Source organism: Thunnus albacares, chromosome 1 (assembly GCF_914725855.1).
Source record: "Thunnus albacares chromosome 1, fThuAlb1.1, whole genome shotgun sequence".
Taxonomy (NCBI): Eukaryota; Metazoa; Chordata; class Actinopteri; order Scombriformes; family Scombridae; genus Thunnus; species Thunnus albacares.
The window spans coordinates 32631070-32654485 of NC_058106.1; the positions used below are offsets into that span (position 1 = coordinate 32631070).

A 23416-nucleotide genomic window follows, 5' to 3' on the forward strand; every position below is an offset into this window, starting at 1 on the left:
AACTATCCAAAGCTTCTGGAGTTCCTGTTGAGCTGCACTAGACCATATTGCTAAGCAACACTCCGCATGTGTCAAAACCAAACATTGTACAACCTGCTTTAATGTGTTTGGAGGTAGACATGAGTCACACCTTTTATTAGCAGATATTACTTAGACTTCAGCATATTCAGGATTTGTGTGTAAACATCATGTAACAAAGCTGGTTCTGTCATGTTTTGCCACCCTCTGCAAAGAACTGAAAGGATTACTGTTAAATAGTGTTGAGCTTTATACGTGCTTTCGTAATATTGTGCCTTCACGGCTGTAAAGACCTTGACAAGCCATAAAATACTATATATATATATATTCTATACTGTACTTCAGAGTGAAGGTTATTGATGACCTGCAGCTCACAGTATTACAATGGAGCTGTCTTATCATATATTTTAAAACTTTTCTGATTAACTGATTGTTGGTGCCGGGCGAGATCTGTCCCCTTGCAACATCCAAGGTCGTATAGTGGTGCATGAGCCAGAGCAGAGTCAGAAGACCTTAAAGTCCAGAGATATAGATCAACAATGGCAGATACAATTATAAAGTAACAGTATTGGGACAAAGCAGAAAACATTTTCATAGATTATTCTGATTGATTTGGTAATTGTTTAGTGTATGAAATGTCACAAATTGTTACTGGAAGTCATGTCCTGCTTACTTTGACTAGAAAGCAGTCAAATAAGAAAAGTTTTCAATTTACTGTGACATGAAATGGAGAAATGCAAGCAACCACTGCTGATACCAACAAAATTACTTCAGTCCCTCATTCAAACTGTCATTTATTAATTTTCTATTGATTAGTTTCTTGATTAATAGACAATTTTTTGTTTAATTTAGTGTTGATTTCTGTCTTTTGGATCATGCTACTGCCTGTAAGTGTATCATTAGGACTGAATTCATAATCAGTCACTCTTCTGTAATGTTGCTCACAGGGAATCTTGGGTTCAGGCTTCGCCTTGAAGGTGCAGCAGAAACAAAGGCAGAAGCATTTCAACAGACAGATCCCCGCAGCTGCCTGTCTCATCCAGGTATTTGACCAAGAAATACTGAAACCAAACCACAACACAGCCGAGGGACAGAACCGTCTCAGGGCCCTGGTCTTGTTATTGAGACCATCTTTTCATGTAACCCTTCCTTTTTCTTGCAAAGCAGACATGTTGGCATGAAATCTGTCCTGTCCAACCGATATATTGCTATTTTCCTGCCCCTCCAGACATCATGGAGAAGTTTCGCAGTGGAAAACTTTGATTCCGCCACATTCAAGATGTTTTTGAGAAAGAGACCCAACATCCCTGCCTCCTCTCTGAACACCCCAAAGCCCAAGAAATCGGTTGGTAATGATTTTTATAGGTTTCACTGTAACCACTGTTCTACGTTTTCACGCTGATAGCATTTCTAAGGTGTTGAAAGTGTGTGTAAAGGATAGAACAGTCCAGTGTCTGACAAGATGATAGTAATCAACATTTAATTAGTCAAGTCACTTTATTTTTAGTGTAAAACAACAATTAAAAGTCCTTAACGGAGAGATGACAATTACAATCAAATAAAATCACAGACGTACTTATGAGGATCAAAAGAAAATGAATAAAATGTGAAATGGAATAAACGAAATTGAGGTAAAATCATTAAAACAGTCTTATTGCGCAGAGAACAAATAAAAAGCAAAAGCAGAGAGGAGTTCAGAAAGATAAGTTGATGCCAGTCCGTTCAGTGCTTTAAAAATAAATAAAAGAATCTTAGAATCAATTCTGTATTCCACTGGTAACCAGTGAAAAGAGGCCAGTACAGGGGAGATATGTGGTCTCTCTTCTTGGAACCAGTGAGGAGTCTCACTGCTGTGTTTTGAACCAGCTGCAGGCAAAACAAAGCTGACTGACTAATTCCTATATACAAAGAATTGCAATAGTCACCACGGGAAGAAAAGCATATGGTCTCCAAATCCTTAACAGACAGAAATGATTTTAGTTTGGCAAGATCTGAGATGGAAGAAACTGGTGCTGAGAACGGAGTTGATTTGTTTGTGTTTGTGATAAAAGATAATGCCACATGGGAGTTTGGGGTTTGTGATTATCAGCGTATCACAATTTATTTATGATTGGAAGGATTGAAAGCCAGACTTTGATAATCAGTGACAAAGTATCTCACCACAATGTCTACTCAGCGGCTGTTCTGGAGCTTTCAACTGTATCACACAATCCTCTTCGGCTGATGGGAGTTGCCCAGTTGGCGTGAAATTTTAGAAAGTCAATTTCCCCAGAGCACTTAAAGGACTTCTCATCTGTCTTTGCTGGTTTGAAAGTTAAAAGACAAAAGTTATTATTATCAGTGGAATAAAGGTCCATGTTGGTGTGAGAATAGAAATGAAGACAGAAAAGCACAAAAACAAAAAAAGTGAAACCAAGTCAACAGCTAGTAGTAATTTTTTGATAATTCAGTGTCACTGCTAGTTGGATAAAATCCATGCCCATACTAATGCAAATATTTAAAAATACTTTTTATGTGTCAGACGTGTTCTCTCCAAACTTTGCAGGGCCTCATCTTAAATTTGTGAAATATCACATAAACAGCAAAATAGGTAAATAAGGTAAAATACACCAACATAAAATAGTACTTTTATTCTTTTGCTGCTGCACTAAGACTCTCAATCAAATTGTTATACCGTGTTCATGCATTCATCTGACCACAAAAGTTGAAAACCACATTAGCAAACTGTTTCCGACATCAGGCAGCACACAGTCTCACTGGTGTGTCGCTCATGTCTGAACCCTTCTTTTACTCAGGAACGTTTTGTTAAGCTGACATGTTTGCATTTCTTGCGCAGGTAAAGATAAAGAGGAAGTTGAAGAGCATTGACAAGGACAACGGTCCAACTTCTCCCACAATTCCCAGCATCACCTTCGAGTCTGTGTTCGACAATGGGAAGGAGATGAGCTCAGACGTTTACAGCACTGTGGGCACAGGTACTGAAAAAGAGACAAACTGCTACACTACAGTGCGTAAAAACTTTGTCTAAAACAGAACAACACATTTAAATATCCACTTATGCAACACAGATGTTAAACCTGTGGAGCCTTTCCATGTGGTTCCATAAAACAAATGTGTTTATCACTGTAACAGCTGATTTGAATGAACATCAGTGATAACACTAAAGATGCAAATAAGCATAGAAGAGAACTGGCTGATGCTGTATTGGTTGCAAACCACACATTTAGAGAAAATTCCATATTTAGTTGTGGGGTTGTAGCTGTAGGATGGTCACGGGACAAAGTCCAGACATTAAAAATGGAGGAGCAGATTGCAGCAATAAAACATGAGATTGCATTGATGAGTATGAACTCCAATAGTACACTGCTGAACTTACAAAACTTCACACAATGTACAGTACTGCAGGATCAATAATGAAGAGCTGAGGGAAAAAGCAAATAAAATCATATACTGAATCTTCTCAGTGTCAGTTGAGGTAGCCTGTGTGCTTCTCATTCTGTATACTCTTATCAAGTCAATTTAAACTTAGGCTACTTCAGTTTTTAGAAGGTAAAAATTACTACTCAAGAATATGTTTTGCTTATTCTTATTTCACTTGGATGTTTGAAAAAACATAACAGACTTGGTAGAAATGGAATATAATATATAATATATCCCACTCGCTTGGAAGGGGAGGGTGAGGGGTACTCAGTCGGTTGCAATCTGAAACCTCACTGCTAGATGCCACTGAATCTTAAACACTGGTCCTTTAAATATCAAAATCAAATTCAATCAGTGGCCTGTTTTTTCTTTTCCTATTTTTGACTTGAGCATAAAATTGAAGTATGAAAACAAGTCGCTATTAGTTTTTTTGTGTTAGATTCAAAAATGAATCATGAAATAATGAATAATTTTTCCATTTTCTGATTTCGATTCCCAATTTGAATATAAAAAGAATAAATGAGACATGGATTATCAAAGTGGTGGGTTAGACCTTATCCTGCAGCTGGTTCAAATGACAAGCCTGTTATCAAGAACCCTTACTGCCTTACCTGATTCTGCAGCAGGTGGTCAAGGGTTTTTGACAGCATTTCAATGTGTCATAAGAAACAATGGCTGTGCTCAAGATCATTATAATTGCGTGTTTGCACACTCTCTTCAGCAAAGAGCACACAGGTTTTAATTACAATTAAATACTGTTGCAAATCATTGCATTGTACCATGTAAAATAGAATTAGAATGAGTAACCAGAGGCACTTCAAGGCTCTGGTTCAGCTGTTCCACCCTTCACAAGAACTACACGGTCCTTCAACCTCTCTCACATGGAACTCGTTCTCTCCTGTGCATCTTAACATCCTCACGATGTGAAACTCATCCTCTCTTGCACACGTTAATGACTTATTCTTTCTCACACACCTTAACAGTCCTTCGGCATCTCTCGCATACATTCGTTTCCTCTCGCAATCTTTGCTCAGCTACTGTCTGGTTTGGCGCCTCATTCTTGCTATAGAGCAGAGAGAGTGAACCGAAACAGTAAAGTTGCAGCTGGACAGCTAAACAATGAGCTGAAACTCGCTAAAGTCGGGAGGAGCTGCAGAGTCTCTGATCATTTTCTATAGGTTCATTACTATGAGCGACAATGTTCCATACATTGTTATTATAGGAAATATTGATTATAGCCACTTTAAAAAAAAGTCTAACAGAATATCTGTTTCTTTCTTTGTCCCTAATGCAGTAATGACTCAAAGAAACACATCTGGGTCTGCTTCCCTGTACCATACACTTTACATATTACATCTATATTTTAGTTACATAAAACATTTTTCTTTCAAAAGACAATTTGTGAAAAGATCAGGATGATTTGTGAGGACAATGAAAATGTGAGTGAGTTCCTCTTAAATTTTCACTTACTTGCTGACAGAAGAGAGAAAAGACACAACTGAATAGCTTTTTGAAGATAAAAACTATGTTTCTCTTGAACGTCCCAAACCTTTATATAACTGATGTACCAAATATCAACAATGTCATCTTCAACTAGATAGCCTACCTTTCAAAAAGCTTTATAAGAATTATATGAATCATTATAATTATTACCATCAATGCTGCATAGAGGTCATTAATGAATACTCTGTTCAATGCAAGAATAGACGAACAAAATGAGACACTGGAGAGGACAGTACTTTTCAAAAGGAGATAAATATGGACACTTTTATCCATTTACTCATGAATGCCTGTAACATGTAAACATCTAATTGGATCATACTCTTTGTTATCCTCAGTTACATAACCTTTTTCTTTTTACACCAGCCACCAACCTGAAAAGCTGGCTAAATGCGTGACTGCTGTGCTGCCACCGACATGTAACTGTGCAAATGGCTTTGCTTTGCACCCGGTTCTCAGTAGAACAGCAGGATTTAATTTGCCAGGTTGTACAGATGTATGCATATCAGTTTGCTTCATGTTCAATGAAAATCAGTGTCTTTGATTTGAAGCTAAATTGATTCTACAGGTCTTACTGCACATCGTACATCTACGGCATGCTGCTTTTAACTATGAATAATTTAACTGAATTTCCATGTTGCCATCTGGCGTGTGGATGTATTGACTGGATGCACACAGTGACGGTGGCTCAAATGCTCAGCTGCTTATAGTGTTGTCAGGTTAACATTGTTGTGGATGGATTTCTAGAAAACGCAACCTGTGTCTTTCAAATTTAATTTAATTAATTTCAATACTGATTAAATATTGTTGGTTTAATCTAGTGTGACTTCATATTGTTGAGAGGGTTTCATGTCGACTGCGAGTTATTTAAAGCTCTCCTCCAGACATGTTTTAAGACTAGAGGCCCTATTTTCCTGAAATAGGGCGCAGGCACAGTTTCAAGTCTTAAATCCTAGCACATGGCGTGTGTGTGTGACCAACACATCTTTGAAATTTTTCCTGGCCATCAGCACTGGCGCACTCTGGGCTCAGCCAGGCGCAACGTGTAGGAGAGACTGAATACATTATTAGTAGGAGGAATTCAGAATCAGCAGGTGGTGTCGGGGCGAGCTTTAGTAATGACCGATCACATGAGCTCCTCCGATCCCTTTTAAACGCAGTAACAGGTTAAACAGGGGAGAGAGGCTGAGTGAGAGCCAAACACCTGTGTGAAGCACCAAAATACAGATTCAGGACACCACAAATATTAATATACATCAATCCAAATATGATGGCAATGCTAGAAAGAAAATAAAGTTGATGTGTTTTCAAGTGTGCTGCTCTTTATTTTATGCAAACAATTAATATAGGATAATTAATACATTTAAACTATGTAGGTCTACTCCTAATCTGCATATTTGAAAGCCTTCATTTATAAAGTATAGCTTTTAAGTATATACAATATGCTTAAATAAACAAATACAAAATCAGGTTTGGAAATTTGCTGGATTGTGTTTGAAGAGTTATCACTGTTTCATCGAAATTTTTTAAATGATGGATGACGGTATCCATGCTGTGCCAGCTGTGCAGAAATTGAACAGGATTTTGTTTAAACCTGTTTTAAAATGTTTTCACGAACATGTTTTATTACTTCATGGCAGATAGGATGTTGATACTCTGTTTAGGAAAGTGTGTGCACAGGACAGGACCTCTGGCTGTCAGAGGCTATTTTACACACTGATTATATGGATACAATGGGCAGAACTGACAACTGCAAATATTCTGACTGCAAGTAGCAAAGCTGAAAACTCACCGTAATAATCCATGTTACATGACAGAGAAAAATAATTTAATTCTCTAAACTCAGTTTGAACTTTTATTTGATAAAAATGTCCAGATAGATTTGATGGGGTTCAGGATGAATCCTGAGGACAGACGCGTTATTTCAGATCATTTTATCTGTATGTAACAGCTTTCCAGACTGATGTTCAGAAAATACAGAACATTAATTACCTTAGATCCTGCCCGATCCTATCGCTGTGTCAGAAGATTTAAATAATTTATGAAGTTTCCTCTGCTGTGCCTTCCCTGTTTATAATGATGCACAGCCCCTCTCTCAAATCAGAGATGGTAGATGAAACGAACGTATCATTCCAGTTGCTGTGTGATGACTACAGCTTTTTAATAAACATGGAAAAGATCCAACATTCTACAAGTTATTGTGGGAAACTCACTGATCCAGCAGAAGGTGGCCTATTTCTGAACTCCAGGTCATTAGATTACACTCATGGATATTATTGGCAATAATCTTCCTTAAAAATTGTGTTTTGATTTTCATATCAATCTGTAGTAAATGAAAAAAATGTGCAGCAAACCGAAAGGGGCAAAATTTCATATAAATGAAAGGTGTTTTGTGATTTTGGAGACATCGTGTCCATGCACCTCCGCCAACTGAAGCCATGTGAATTGCCTTGCGTTTGCTTGTGCAATAAGAGGTGGTCTGAGCAGGTTTTATTGCAAACGCAATTTCATGCCGAAATGAGCAGCAAAATTGCACTCCGTTGCCTAATCTGCATAAACACAGCCTCAGCTGCGCCTCTACTCCCACATCGGTGCAAGCGTGTTCCTTTGGTGTCGGGAAAAGAACCAAAACAGGCAGAGATGCAAAAAAATAGATTTGCGCCTGAGGAAAATTGCATAAAGACTGCGTTTGGCCCAGTGCTGGCCTTGCGCCTGCAGGAAAATAGGGCCATAGGGCTTCAACTAACGATAATTTTCATTATTTATTAATCTGCAGATTACTTTCTTGATTCATCGATTAATTGTCTATAAGAAATAGTGAAAAATGCCCGTTATAATTTCTTAGAGCCCAAAAGGACATCTTCAAATGTCTTGTTTTGTGGGACGAACAGTCCAAAACCTAGAAAACACACAAATAAGCATGAAATCCTCACTTTTGAGAAGCTGCAACCAGCAAATTTTTGGGGCATTTTTGCTTTAAAAATGCCTGAAACGATAATTCAATTATCATTATTGTTTCAGATTAATTATTTGTCAATTGAATACTCGATTAATTGACTAATCATCACAGCTCTATTTAAGACATATAAAACAACAGCTTTCAATAATAATTTGTGTCTGTTGTGTGTGGTTTTTACACAAAAAATTAATTACTAGAAGAAATTCATAAAATAATATTTTTTCCCTCACTGAAAAATCCAGAATCTGTGAATATGAGAATATTTTCCATTACAAAAGTTTTGCTACTGAACAAGACGTCTCCTACTTCACTCCTACTACTTTATTGAGAAGTGCAATCTCAGCATATGTGCATTGAAAGCTTCAAGTTTCCTCTTTATGTTCGTGTAATTTGCATATTGAACCATGATCATCTTCCAAACTAGTTGTGATGTCACAAATCATGCTTGTACGTACATGCCTCAAACTTAGATTTAAGGTGAGCGCAAAAAGAATGACTGACAGAAAGATCACATCCCACCACTGAGGCGACTGTTTGAAAAGCTTTATTGCCAAAAAGGAGGCTTGACAGGGTGTATGTCACAAGTGTGTCTACATGTGTGTGTGTGGTTTCTAAAAGGGGAAATAAAAAGACAAAGTAAGAAAACCTTGTACAACACGTAAATTAAATCTTTTTTTTTTTTTTACTTAAACTAAAACTAGCCTCACTAGCATGACCAGCAGTAACAGCCAACAAAAACAGCTATAATCATTTTAGCAATATGCATGTAAATATATTAAATGTACTAACAATTTGATGAACGCACACAACAGCCAAAACCAAAGGCAGTAACACACGTCTTTGGACTTCATTAGTTTCAATCCTTCATTCAGTTCTCCTCCTTCATTCTCTGAGATGGAACATACCACTTTAAGAGGGGGAGGGAGGATTGGTCCAAGTGGTGCTGACTTTTTTTTACACAGAGACACTTTCCACTTTAAACAGATGAATGTGAAAACAGTGTCAAACTCTGCAAATACACATAAACATTCTACGCAATGAAGCTCAAATATCCAATTGAAGGAACAAGAAGCAAAACTAATTTTTGAGTGGAGGAGGTAAACATATGTTTTGTTTGTTTACCACAAAACCCCACAAGGCACCTTTAAGTAAAAGATCTGAATACTTCTTTACCCACTGTTCCTTGTCAGCTCTTAGTAGAAGTATATCTGTAGGTATCTGTATAGTATAGGTCACAGATTTGGTGATACGACAAACTCTTTTACCATTTCATGTCTTTCTGATGTATATCTCCTGGGCCTCTCTTATCCAACTTCACTGCTTATTTCCTCTCTGTTCTCTTTCCCTCTGTCGATATTCTGTGTGTCTCCCCGGTTTAGCGGGATCCCACACTCTGGGAGGATGTGGTGAGCTGCTGTTAGTGTCCACATCCTGCACACGTCCTCAGTATAATCACTGTCCTCTCTTACTGTCAGTTTTAACAGCCTCCTATTCAGTCACTTTATCACTTCAATTACTCCAATAGCATGATACTTATCAGTGCATGATCTTGTTGTGATGTGTTATGTTGGTGTTTTAAAGGGGAGATATCATGCTATTTGAGATTTTCTTTCATTTATATACTGGTAATGTTGGATGTCTATGTTAAAATGTTATGGTCAAAGTTCCAAAACTTGAGATGAACGTATGTAGAAATGCTCCCTGCAAGTCAGAAGCCCAGGCTTCGACTTGCTCTGAACACTTTGTTTACAATGTCCTCTACTTCCCAGTCAGAACGTTCACGCACGCCCACAAACAGCCATCTGTTGCTAAGGTTCTTCTATGGGTTGTTTGCAATTGATTAATTTTTTCGATAAATTAAAATGCAATACACAGAATGTGCAAACAGTATTAAAAATTCATTAAGATATCACAATAACATCACTACACATCCTAAAAAAGATGTGTCATTATACTAACTTATCTATTAACTTAACTTATCTATTCAGAGAATGAGTTAATTTTGTTTGGGATTTTATTCCATTCCTCCCCCGCGTGTAGAGGAATGTACTTCTCCCTACTTTACTTTTTAGATTGGGTTGTTTCAGGTTAAATTCACTAGTCCTCATATTCAGGCATATGAGAGTCCCAAACAAACTGAAAATAGTGGATAAAATATTGGACATAAACCTTGTAAAATCTTATAGACCATAATGAGTTTTAACTGTTGAACTCTACATTCAACGGGGAGCCAATTCAGATCTTTAAAATGGTTTGGGCTCACGTGGACTGAGGTTAAGGATGACCCTCATTAGTTTGTTCTGAGCTTTTTGAAGTTTATCTTTTGTTCTTTTAGTTATACCACTGTACCAGGTTATGCAGGTATAATCATAGTGGCATTGAACTAATGATGTTGCTATTATGTTCTCTTAGTTTCCTTATCTAGGAACTTGAATAATCTTGCCAGATATTTTGTTTTTTAATGAACCTTCCCAATGACAAAGAGGGCCATAGACTCACCGGACATAGACTGTTCCAGTTCACATCCAAGATTAGTAATAGAGCATTTGTCCTGTATCTTTGTTCCATTACATTCAACAGAAAAACTGCAATGTCCAATTCCATATTTTGGATCAGATTCAGGCTTGAACATGTACTGGTGTGTTTGAGAAGAAAAACAAGTGAAGTTCACCTCCTGCTGTTTGTTTTATGTAGCCTTCGGTGCTTCTGGAAGTTGGCCGAGAGGCAGCTTCCCAGCTGCACAGCACCAATCAACACAGAGTGGGCTCATCAGGAGGGAGGCCTTAAAGAGACGGGAGATAAAACAGCCTGTTTCAAACAGAGGCTGAACTGAGGGGCTGCAAAAAGGATAAATAAGGAATTTTTTAAAACTGTAAATCATGCAAAGATATTCCAGTAGGGCCCCAGAATAAAAGTATAGACCTGGAAATGTGCATGATAAGTCCCCTTTAAATAAAATGATATTAGCACCATATTTTTGACTAATATCACTGTTATTTTCCTTTTTGTTGCCTTAGAAAGCATAGATTTTGTTTGTGTTTCTCTTAATGTGTGTTTCAGATCACCAGCAGTCCTGGACATCTTTGTCCTCCCTTCAGTTCAGCTCACCATCTCCAGGTAACTCACATGTCTTGACATGAGTGTTTTTATGCTGCTTTCTCTCTCCAGAAGCGAATAATTGCATCACATGGGAAAGATGTCAGGCCATCTGTGGTTTAGAGAGTTCTGGGTAGGACTAAAAGGTTGAAGGTGATAATTCAGGTGGTATTTAATGACAGTTTAAGTTGGTATTTGATAAATGGTAGAAAAAAATACTAGGACCTTGTCAAAACTCACTAATATCTCAGAGGGTGAATGTGGTTAGTTATTATTGGACACAAATTAACAATCTTTATTTTCTCTCAGGAAAAAAAAACATCCACAGTCAAAAATGTACTCAAATTTAAATCTGTTTTTAAAAAGTAAGTCATTTATATATCCTTATGTTTAGTGTAGTATCACAGTGTCACAAACCCAGTACATTAACCATGATTAAAGGATCTCTGTGTATTCTGTTACTGAGAAACTGGCTTGTCATGGCTTGTCGTGTCACATCTGTCCTGGTTGACAGCGCTAATTAAGTCCATTCCATTCAAAGTCCATTTACAGCGGACGCCTTTCAAACCATGTTTGTATATTCACATATTGAAATTGAAGCAAAATCAAGACCAGTTGTATCACACACACGCTAGCTGACGCAGTTTCAAAACACTGCAGTGACAGACTCAAACACACAGCAGGCGTCCACAACAACTATGCCATCTTCTCACCGCTGCAGAGGGCTACGACATTCAGAAAGTTCTGGATGTCAGTGAGATTCCCTGGTTCTCTATGAGATTTAAAAATATCCCCTTTATTGTGCAGTAAATATAGAAGTTACCTAATATTTATTTTTAATATTATCCCTTTTTATTTTTGTTGCATGCATAAAATATGGATATCTTTGTGACCTCATGTATCTCTACCTGAATAACCAGTATCATGAAGTTGGCTATCAACTAGCTCAGTCAACTCTGGGTTTTCTTATCCAGCTAATGAGTGTGTTCATGTGACAGAGGCAGGGTTGTTAATTATGAGCCACCTTATCAAAACCATGAATGATGTACTTCATATGATATGAGATGAAACAGTGATACCATGTAAATAATCGTTTGAAATCATACAACAGAATAAGAAGATGTAGAAACACTAGAAATGATTTCCACATATTAAAAGTAGGCTAAAATAAAATACATGTAGGTATTATTTTATATTTACTTCAGTATAGAGTTAGTGTTATTTACTATTTAATTGGATGATGAAGAAACCATTCTGAGTTTGTCATGCACATAAAAAATCTTAAAAGTAATGCCAGACTGTTTCTGCTACTGAAGCAAAGTGTGGAAAAGTAGTTAATGACTGACGAGGTCTATCTGAGCAAAATGTTGCATTTATAATCATGGGAGCCAATTAACAGTGTGTGGATTATTTTTCTAATAAAAGACAAATCTTTCATTTTTATTTTCCATTATCATCAGACAGTTGTCTCATGTTACTCTGAGCTGCGGTGATGGAATCTGTCAGCTATCACTCTGGGGATAAAATAAACTTTGCATGATTAAAATGTAAAATCATTATCATGTGATTAACGTTGTTAATGATTAACGTTAACAATCTCTCCATTTCTTAGAAGCTCTGTTTTAAGACCAGAGTGGAAATAGAAAGCCTGAAACAATAAAATGTTTCTACTGACCTATAAAAATATATATCACAGGATCGTCAGGATCCTGTAGGAATGATGACTCTGATTGGTCAGTGGTCAGGGTGTTGACAGGCTGCTCTGGAGCAGGTTAGCTGTTCAGCATTAGTTGCCATGGTGATTTATCCCAGTTAAAAATTAGTCAGTTTTGTGATACTGGAAGTTAAGCCCAAAGATAGCTGGTTAACCTACTAATCTCGCTTCGTGATACAGGCCCTAACTGAGCTTGACACATGTTGCCAAATTTGGGATTCGAACCTCAGCCTTATATTTTAGTTATTGCTTCTTCAAAGAGAAAATTATATGCTTGCTTTGGCAACACAGAAATGTTTTCTTGCAGATATAAAATAACTGATTTGGAAACCAAAATTAGAGACATAGTGTACCAAAGCTCTGTTATGCGCATTTCCTGTGTTTGTTTTTGTGCTTGTGTTTGTTTTTTGGTTCGTGGGTGGGGGATTAATAGATAGGTGAAGTCTATGTTTTGTTATGTGTTTATGTCTTATGTGTTTATTGTTTGTTTATGTATAATTTCTTCCTGTACTACAAAATAATTAACCGTATTATATATCAGGCCTTCACAGAATAAATAATCAGCTACGGCACTATAGTATCTACAATATTTAATAATATAAACCATCTGCCTTACCTGGCCTCAGGCTTAGTGTCACCTTTTTTCCAGTATTGGCCTGACGAATGTGGCTGTAAACTCTAAAACTGTTTTCCCATCTGAAAGTAATAGTTCTGTCATAATCCAAAACAGCACAGAAGGAGTCACAGGTCACACGAGGTCATAACATTCCCACAATGAGGAAACCTCCTCCAAATCATTGGGGACTTTGCAAAGCTGCTGCTTTGGCATATTTTATGTCTTTATTTTATACTGAACGTGCAGTGTTCAGTATGAAATATTTCTTCTTTGGAACTAGAAAGAGCAATATAATGAATGAATTTCACAATTACCAAATAATAACAAAAAACCCAGCTCAGGTTGGTGAACAGAGCTCTATCAGCAGCATCACTGTACATTTTTTGCTGCACAGATATGTTGATTATGAAAGTCCAGTATATATGTGTGTGTGTGTGTGTGTGTGCGCGTGTGTTTGTGTCTGTGTCTGTCTGTGTGCGCGTTTGTGTGTGCGTGCGTGTGTGCGTGTGTGTGTGTGTATCCCTGTTTGTGAATCTACAGTGAAAAGAAGTCCTGGCCTTTTGGACGTTCACTCACCTGGTCCCCTCCGGAGAAACTGCAGTTTTGCAGATGACCTGGAGCTGGAGTCGGAGCGAGAAAGTGAACTGGCTCCTGCCACCTCAGTGTCACAGTGAGTTCTATCACCACCACTCTGCCATTGTAATGATGCTGTGCTTACGTGCAAGTGTTAACTTTTGTAATCTGTCAAAGCCCTGAGCACTTCTGTCTCTGCTCTATAATGATTCTCTGTTTGGGAAAAGCAGCATTATGTTTGCTAAAGCACTTGCACAGTGAGAGACTGAGACTGATATGAGGAAATGAGTGTTAAGTAACTGCATCGTAATGTAAGTGCACAGTAAGTGAAACAAGTGGTGCGACAGTTTTGACCCATGGGACTTCCTGTCTAAACGGTGGGGTAATGATGCAGAGTGGGATTTGCATGCAGCAACGTTGTTGGCAAAGATCACTCTGTGCTCTGCTGACTAAATACGTAACCAGCTGTTCTCATAGAGCAATGCCACATCACATCTCATGCTAAATGGAACCATTGTGAAATACTATTGCTTGTTTCATCCATGACGAGACAACAGTGAGTTAACATAAGCTTGAAAAATGGGGTTCTTTTCAGCAGGTTTGTCGAATTTCTGTGAAAACCTTTTCAATTTCAAGATGAGCCGCAGATTGAATTCCAAATTGTCTACAACTGTGGAGAACGCTCACAACATTGTTGTAAATCTAAGATGCAGCATAGGTTCCTTATTTGGAATGGTTCACAGAAGTCCTATTTCTCTATTTACTTTATTTTGACATGACAGTGCAATATGTTTTGCTAAATTGAAGAAGAATGGGGAATTGAGAATTTTAACAAAACTGCCACACTTTGGTCACCAAACAAACAGAAGTGACACCTGCAATAACACAGTAGACATGGCCTTTAAAGTGAAACAGAAAGTTGGGATTGTGGTAGGTAGGTAGGTGGGGGGTAAAAGTTAGAGCTTCCTTGAAAAATATTTCATGTTTCTCATGTTGTCTCTATTAATTCCTTTTAATGAAATATTTGGACTATAAGCAAGAGAAAAAAACAGTACAAAAGCTGAAACTGAAGGGGCAACAAGCAAAGGCAAAATACATTGAAGCACAGTTGTTGAAACTAGAATAGAGTAATTTCTACTAGGACAGTAACTGTACTGAAAATGTTGGTGCTTACTGAGAAATATGATGTGATTAAAGTGTTACCCTCAACACGGATCATAAACTTAACTTTCTGAGCTATCAAAGAATGACAGACACTGTTGATCAATGGAAACAAGTTAGTTAATATCAAACAGAAATGGTACTGTTTAAAGGTCTCCCTGCTCTACAAATAGGGAAATGACCAGTAAGAGAAAAGAGTACCTTTTCAGAAAGTAGGAGAAGTACTGAAACATACAAGATGTACACAGCAGATGCACTTTTAACTTTGTAGCTGAATTAAATTAAACAGTCTTCACTTCTAAAAACATTTTTGATCTCTGTGAAATTATGATCCTTCAGATTTCAGTCTTGGATAATTTGGCGACAAGTCCCAGAGATCTGTTTTAAATTACGTGTATCGACCACTGGGGGCAGCAAATACGCATTGAGAGGCTACCCTGTTAGAAAGACAACAGAAGAAGAGCCACTTGTGTATCTAAAAATAGCTTTGACTGCGAGGATTCATCCAATTGTTTTAATAAAGAAGAAGGAGAGTAAGAGTAAAGAAGATGGTTAACACTGGTGCAGTAATACTAAACTAAAGATCAAATGATGCATTCCACATTCCGTGAAATCCGAGCATGCATCGGCGTTCACATCACATCCAGTGCATGCATTCATCATTTCCTATGAGTCACTTGTGCATTGGAGGCCACTTCATCAGTAACAATGATGACTACTACATAAAGAGGCAACTACAGAGTGCAAATACATTAAACGACTTTTGCTAAAAAATGCTATGACTCTAATCAAACTTTGGGATTGATAATGAAAAGTTCAACATTTTGGGTAACATGCTTACTTGCTTTCTTGCCATGAGTTAGAAGATTTATGCCACTCTAATATTTGTCTGTTTAATATGAACCTGGATCCAGGAGTCTTGTCATTACTGTGAGGTTGCCGGGCAAAACCAGCAAAGATTCCAGGAAATTATTGATCCTGGCAAAGAAATTTTTCGTCTTACAACCCCACATAAAACTGCAAGTTGACGTTTTTACTCTTAGAAGTAAACATATAAAAGTATTAGTTGCAAAATGTACTCAGAATATTGAAAATAAAAGTACTCATTATGCAAAATATCCCCACTAAGTGTTATATGTATGTATTATACTGTATATATATATTGTATATAGTGTCTGTAAAAAGTCATGTTTTGTTTTCATAAAACATTGAAACATTGAAAGTGGATTTAATGTGGATTTTTTGACACTGATCAACAGAAAACTGCCCTTTAATGTCAAGGTGGAAACAGATCTCTACAAAGAGATCTAAATTAATTACAAATGTAAAAATTATAGAATACATCATCTGTTTTACATGTAAAATACTGATCTGAAAAGTAACTACTAACTACAGCTGTGAAATAAATGTAGAGATGTGGAGTAAAAAGTACAATATGTTCCTCTGACATGAAGTGGAGTGGATGTATAAAGTAAACTCAAATAAAAGTACTTCAAAACTGAACTTGAGTAAATGTACTTAGTTACATTTCACCACTGGTGGTACGCTAAGCTAACTGACTCCTAGCTCCAGTTTGATATTAAACAGATGACAGACATGTCTGTGGTATCTATCTTATCATTTAATTCCCAGCAAGCAATGAAAAGCGAAACAGTGTTTCCCAAAATGTCAAACTATTCCTTCAAAGATAATAACCTTAGAGTTAGGTTCAGATTTACACATGTTCATCAGTATCAGAGTAAAGATAAGACATGTTCACTCTTCAGTCTCTTCTGTAATTGTAAAACATCTGTCATAAAAGTGGAAAGAAAATGTGTGTACCCATTCAACCCACTATCTATTTCTGGTTATATCACCACCACATAATCCTTTTGTGGTGGAAAATGGATTTCTACTGTATAGTAGCTCACAGAGCACAGTATTTACATTTCATGATATAGTGGTAATTTGAGAAAATACTATGAAAGCTGCATTTGAAAATGAGATGATAGCATCGCCTGTGGAAGAAAATAGATGGACCCATTATGAGACACACAGACCTTGCTCCTCTGCAGTCTTGACACTCATTCACAGCTTTCCAGGGTAATCAACCCTGATGAGTAATAGCACCTCAATAATCCCCACAACATAATAATGGAGGCTAAATGTGCTACAATTACTCTGGGCTTTTAGCTAATGATTTTCAGATATACACACAGATCCCCCAAAACACCAGTCCTTTGTCCTAACTGTAACTCACCTTGGATCATATTCAAAGGCAAACAAACCAAAAGTGAGAAGCTTTTGATGTAAGGCGAGGCAAGGCAAGTTTATTTATATAGCACATTTCAGCAACAAGGCAATGTTTTATGTAAAAGTGCCTTACATAAAACATGAAAAGCATCGAGACAAAGTGCAAAAGAAACACATCATAGAAAGGACACTTAAATACAATTAAAAACAGTCATTAAAAAGCCAAGTGAATAGCAAACAAAAACAAGCTAAAATAGAATAAGACAGGTATAAAATGCAAGAATAAAAGTTACCGTGCTGTGTAAGAAATTAATAATTATTGGATTTAGGAGGAAACGTCTTCAGTCTTGATTTAAAACAACTGAGAGTTGCAGCAGACCTGCAGTTCTCTGGGAGTTTGTTCCAGATATGTGGAGCATAAATACTGAACGTTGCCACTCCGTGTTTAGTTTTGACTCTGGGGACAGAAAGCAGACCTGTCCCAGACGACCTAAGAGGTCTGGATGGTTCATAACGTAACAGCAGATCAGAGATGTTTTTTGGCTCTAAACCATTCAGTGCTTTATAAACAACCAGTGGTATTTTAAAATCAATTACATAGATGGAACAGTAACAGTTTGGGTATGAAGGCCATGTCAACCATCTATTCATTGATCCACAGAGACACTGAGATGTTTTAAACTCGAAAAATAAAACAAGTTTAAACAGTGTTTTTGGAAGATTCACCTAATTTTTACAGGGTTTTACAGGGTTATGTTTTCTTACTCTTTCTCTGATACAGGAATTTTGGCAGAAAAACAAAAATCAACAGTACCCACTGCAGTCTGTTAAAATACTTTCCCTTGGAGAAGTTACAAAATATGAACATTTGAGTGATTACTTACTAATCTATATTGGACATATGTTCATTTTCTGAAAGTAATTTATGGTCTCATTTCACTGCATTAAGCTCCATTATTAAAAGTCCAAATGAAATTAAATAGTCTATTTAACAGTCATATCTACTCTGAATACCACATTTTCTGTGCTCTCCTTTTAGACAAAAAAACTTGTTTTCATGATGTCACCACCTGTGTTTGCATTAATATGTTGGAATACCAACTAATAGATGAAGAATTTCATCTACGTAGAACGCTGAAATAGGTTTTGCTTGCTGCAATCATTCCTCCTGTTCATACTGACCTTTAGAAGATCCCCTCCGAATGTGCTCACCATGTACGTGATGGGAGACAACATGTACTCCTTGTTTGAGCAAAAATGGATTCAGAAAGTTTATCTGAAGTTAATATGAAACTTCAGCAATCTGATTTAATCAAATCAAGTGGATATCTTCCGAAGTTAGTCTTTTTGGAAGCATATTAACAAAAAGAGGGAGTTTTGTACTAAAAAGGCTGTAAATTGGACAGATATTGACTTGATTTGACTAATTTGAAGCCTGGAGCCTCCTATTAGCTTAGGATAAACGTTTTAATACCTTTTTGCACAAAATGAGGACTGTGGATTTTGGCTCCCATCACTTACATTGAAAGCGCATTAGGAGGGGATCTTCTAATGGTCAGTATGAACAGGAGGAATGATTACAGCAAGCAAAACCTGTTTCAGTGGTTATATGGGCACCTGACTATTGTTTTAAGACAGACTTGAACAATTGTGAACCCGTCCTTTAAACCATATGTGCATAACGTCAGCGTTCTATCATTGACAGAGCAGATGATCACACTGACTAACAGCCAGACAACCAGTCTGCTACACAACACAACAGAGCACATTAGCTAACATTAGCTTTCATGCTATAGTGTCCTTATTATCTAACTTGCAAACAGGAACACTTCTTGTCTTGTCCTGCACCTTAGCTTGTTGAACAAGCCGCCAAATAAACATTCACTGGAGAAAAGTGCATCATTAATGTCAGTTTGTAGTTTATAGCTAATTATCTGCCCAGCTGCAGCACATTAAACAGCATGTAAACATGTAAACTGCAAATGCCACTTAAGTCCATTTAGATACTTTTCAATACCACTGACACAACATGCTGTCTGCCCACAGCTTGGGGGCTACAGGTGAGAGCTACGACCTTGTGTTGATTTACCCCGATAATTATTAGGTAGCCTTTGGCAACGTTTTTTAGCCTTGGCATAAACAATTCAAAGATAGAAATCAAGGGATACTGTGTACTGAATGGTCATATCAAACCCTTTCACAGACTGACCGAGTCTCACCGAAAAGCCATCCGGGTGATCCAGAGAATGCGCTATTTTGTGGCTAAGAGAAATTTCCAGGTCAGTATGACAGTATTGTATTGTGAATAACTTTTTTAATTTATGCACATTGGAAAACTGTTGCTTTTCAGACATCTTTTATTTTTAAAAAAAATAAGCTGAAATTGAAAAACCCATCTGCATCCTCACAGTACTTGTGAAACTAACTGGAGGTTTTTCAGTGTCATCATTTTCTTATGCTCATTAAGACTGATTAATTTATCATTTATATTAATTTATCATGTGTGCAAAAAGTAAGCAGGGATTTTGAAGAGGTTCACAAAATAGATTGACTAGTGCCTGAGGAAAATTGCATAAACCCTAGTGCTGTATTTTTTGGAGGTTTTATTTCTTGATTTAACAATTCCAAGCCTTTTTTATAGCAAGCTCGTAAGCCATATGATGTTCGAGACGTGATTGAGCAATACTCCCAGGGTCACCTCAACCTCATGGTGCGAATCAAGGAGCTGCAGAGAAGGTACATAATTTAACTTAGATAAGCTTGATATGAATTACATCAACTGAGTAATGCATGAACAGATGTTTTTTTTTTTTTTTTTTCTTTTGCATGCAAAATCTCATTAAGGGAAGACAGTAAGAAAATGAGAGATGCAGATGCAGAGAGAGCATGTAAACATATTCCCCTGACTTGAGCCTCTCATTGTTTCTCTCAGACTGGACCACTCATTAGGGAAGATAACTTTGTTCCAGTCGGGTACAGGTAATGAATCACTTCACTGCTCTCTTAAAATATATTAACTATGGAGCAAACCACAGTCCTGATCCTCATGTCTTGTTATTTACTTGACTATTGTCTCCCTCTGAAGACAGAGCCAAAGACAAAGGCACCAACTCTATTGGATCCAGACTAAACAGGATGGAGGAAAAGGTGGGACGTGTGCAACCTCAGTGGGAAATAAGAACAATATTCATTGAACTTTTCAATCTGGCTGGGTTTGTCTTTTATTCAAATTTTTTGCTTTAGCCAAACTAACAAATAAGCTTTCTCTCAAGAGGATATCGACAGTACACTTGCAGGTCCACTATACATGTGGCTCTGCTCTTGTTAATTTAAATATAAAACTTTATAAGTTTGCTAGTTCTGGTGTGAGAAAACAGAAATCTTAAAATGCCAAACAAAAATGCTGCATCACAACCACCTCCCCAACACCCACCCCAAGAGTGTATCACATTTCTGCCTTGCCACCGTGTATAAAACTATAATCCTAAAGCTCTGTTTTGTCTGTTAAACCTGTAATGAATTTTAATGTTAATTACAAATTATTCTTGAAATTCAATTTTGCTTGAATGCACCATAATAAACCATGCGTACTATAATGTATTTTGTCTCACACAAGGCAGTTAAATTACATGAATGACATAATTGGTATATTCTCCTGTGTTTGAACTCACAGATGCTCCCAAACGTATTTAATTTTGTTTGAATGACTAAAAAGCATAATTAGCAGTGAATTCAAATCTGGGCCAGCATGTAATTTTGAAAGGTTTCTTTCATCAATATTTGATTCAACTCTTGTAGATAACACACATGGACCAGACGCTGAACTGCATCGCAGAGTCCCTTGCCTTTCTGCTAGACCAGAGGGACGTCGGTGGGGGCGAAGGTGGAGGCAGGCCGAGGCCACGGCTTGGACGGACCATCAACGTCCTCCCCAGTCAGGACAGCCTGCCAAGCTATGACCAGCTGTCTTCATCACCCTCGTCCTTCTCCTCTAACACTGCCAGCACCGCTGCCTGTCCCAACCCTCCCCTCAACCCCACCACCAGTCAGGAGGAGAGCTGAAACCTGAAACCAAATCTATCTATCTATCTATCTATCTATCTATCTATCTATCTATCTATCTATCTATCTATCTATCTATCTATCTATCTATCTATTTAAGCAGCTAGCAGCTGCTTTGCTGATTGTTGACAGCATGATATATATGTGGAATGTCTCATCATGTGGAATATATGGGACATATGTGTGAGAGAAACATCATAACCAATGTTTCGACACTCATTTCTCAGCATATCACATCAGCATTAGTTTGATCTTCTTGGAGTGCAAAGTTCCTTAGAATTGATAGGAATTGTTAGATGCCTTTTATGAGTATTATACCTACTTGAAATTCATTCAGGGTAATGCCAAAGACATTGCCACTGCCATGGCATTGTGTAACTGTGATTCAATATGCTATACTCTTTTGAAGTAATATTAAATTTTAAATGCATGTATCTTCATGGTGAGGCCTTAAATTTCAATATTTCATTTGAAAATTTTTAGTTCAATCAAAAGCTGTTTTCACCGTTTTGATTTTGTCTCACTTGTTTTTGTAAATGTTTAGAGATATTCTATAGCAATAAAAGATTGTAGTAATTATGATGCCTCTGTGTGATGTGTCTGGTGCCTTTAGGGAACTCTGACTATAACAGATAAGAAAAATATTTCAGTTTAAATTAGTTTTTTTTTTTTTCTATTGCCAGAGGTTTGATAGAAAACATGAAGCTACACTTTTTCCTCCTCAGTCATCAATCAAATGGATGGTTCACCTTTCAGTTCAAGAGGAATCTTTCAAGTGGCTGTTTCCTTCGATTCACTCTTCACTCGTGTTGGCAGCAGAATTTCCTTTATCACTGTGAGGTGGGGGTTGCTATGTTGTGTCCTCACTGACTTATGGAAATAGCCAAAAGCATGGCTAATACCATGGTCTTTAGACAGGTGACCTTTGGGCGGCAGATGGTGACCTTTTCCCTGCTAGCCATCCATGGGGTGTCCAGGCATTCCTTCACACAAGTGGCCATGTGGAGAAAAGGCCCAAATGACCATCTGCCTCTAGTGTCCACAACAATGGGCTCCACCCTCCTAAAGTGTGCTGAGTGTGGTTGGCCTTTGTGTTGATCAGGAGGTGGGTGAGGGGAGAGTTTCATTAGGGTGTGGAGGTTTGAAAACTTTTTTTTTTTTTTTTGAGGTAATTAGTGCTATCTGGGGTATTGGGACAGGAAATCATTACAGCAGTCATAAACAATAAACAATGAGGAGTATCCATCCATCTAAACAACAGTAAAACTAAATTGCCTTAGATGCATCATTGATTAGTTAATGTAAAAATATTTGGATATAAGGCTACAATTTACAAAGATGCTATTTTTTTTTTCTTTTGCTTGAATAAATGTATTGGTTTTCATATTTTTTTACACATAAAACAAAGAAACAAAAGAGAAAACATGTTAAAAAAAATGAACAAACATACTGGAAAAAGAAAAGTTATACAGTAGTAGTTCAGCATACTGTCATACATAAACTACACTTCTTCATCACTTCATCAGTAGTAGGTAGGGTAACTCCAGATGGTGACTAAGATGCTATTAAGCTATAAATGTACAAAGATGCAACTGTGTGGACCATTTTTAATGCTTTTGATGGGTTTCACTTAAATCCTCCAAACTTTTGGATCCCTGATTCCTGAATGCCTTATACATAAGGCCATTGACTGGTACTTGACTGGATATATATGTCAAAGAACAGCCAAACTACACTTAGATGGCTTCCTTCCCTGCAATTTCCATATTGCAAATCTGATTATTTTTGACAATTGGATCAAAGCCTGATAAAAAAAAAGCTATAATCTTGAGGTTTAACGCTGTTTCCACGGCTGAGTGTAACATACATTCTGCAATATCAGCTAACACAATCACCGCAGTATTAATTGTTAATGTAGGATTTATTTGCTGGTGATGTACTGAGCAGCTTGTAGTATAAATTGCTGAGGGAGTTTAATTAAGGTAGTGGGTGGGAAACTGGGAACCCATGGGACCCTTTGGACCCATGGGACAGTTTGACTGTAGATCTAAGATCATAAGATCAC

General features: G+C 37.3%; 1 protein-coding gene across 3 annotated transcripts in view; it reads left to right on the forward strand.

Annotated features, from left to right (window-relative positions):
• kcnq1.1 (potassium voltage-gated channel, KQT-like subfamily, member 1.1) overlaps window positions 1–21930 on the forward strand; it is a 53619-nt gene extending 31689 nt beyond the window's left edge. For 2 of the 3 annotated variants that reach the window (XM_044355411.1, XM_044355413.1), the window contains exons 8-18: window positions 966–1061; window positions 1247–1363; window positions 2855–2993; window positions 9277–9303; window positions 10958–11014; window positions 13864–13993; window positions 19493–19568; window positions 19931–20025; window positions 20222–20268; window positions 20375–20436; window positions 21088–21930. In XM_044355411.1, the coding sequence (XP_044211346.1) occupies window positions 966–1061; window positions 1247–1363; window positions 2855–2993; window positions 9277–9303; window positions 10958–11014; window positions 13864–13993; window positions 19493–19568; window positions 19931–20025; window positions 20222–20268; window positions 20375–20436; window positions 21088–21351 (1110 nt within the window). In that variant the 3' untranslated portion in view covers window positions 21352–21930. The remainder of the gene's footprint in view (window positions 1–965; window positions 1062–1246; window positions 1364–2854; window positions 2994–9276; window positions 9304–10957; window positions 11015–13863; window positions 13994–19492; window positions 19569–19930; window positions 20026–20221; window positions 20269–20374; window positions 20437–21087) is intronic. The other variant, XM_044355412.1, reaches the window with a different exon arrangement.
• The last annotated feature ends 1486 nt before the right edge of the window (window positions 21931–23416 follow it).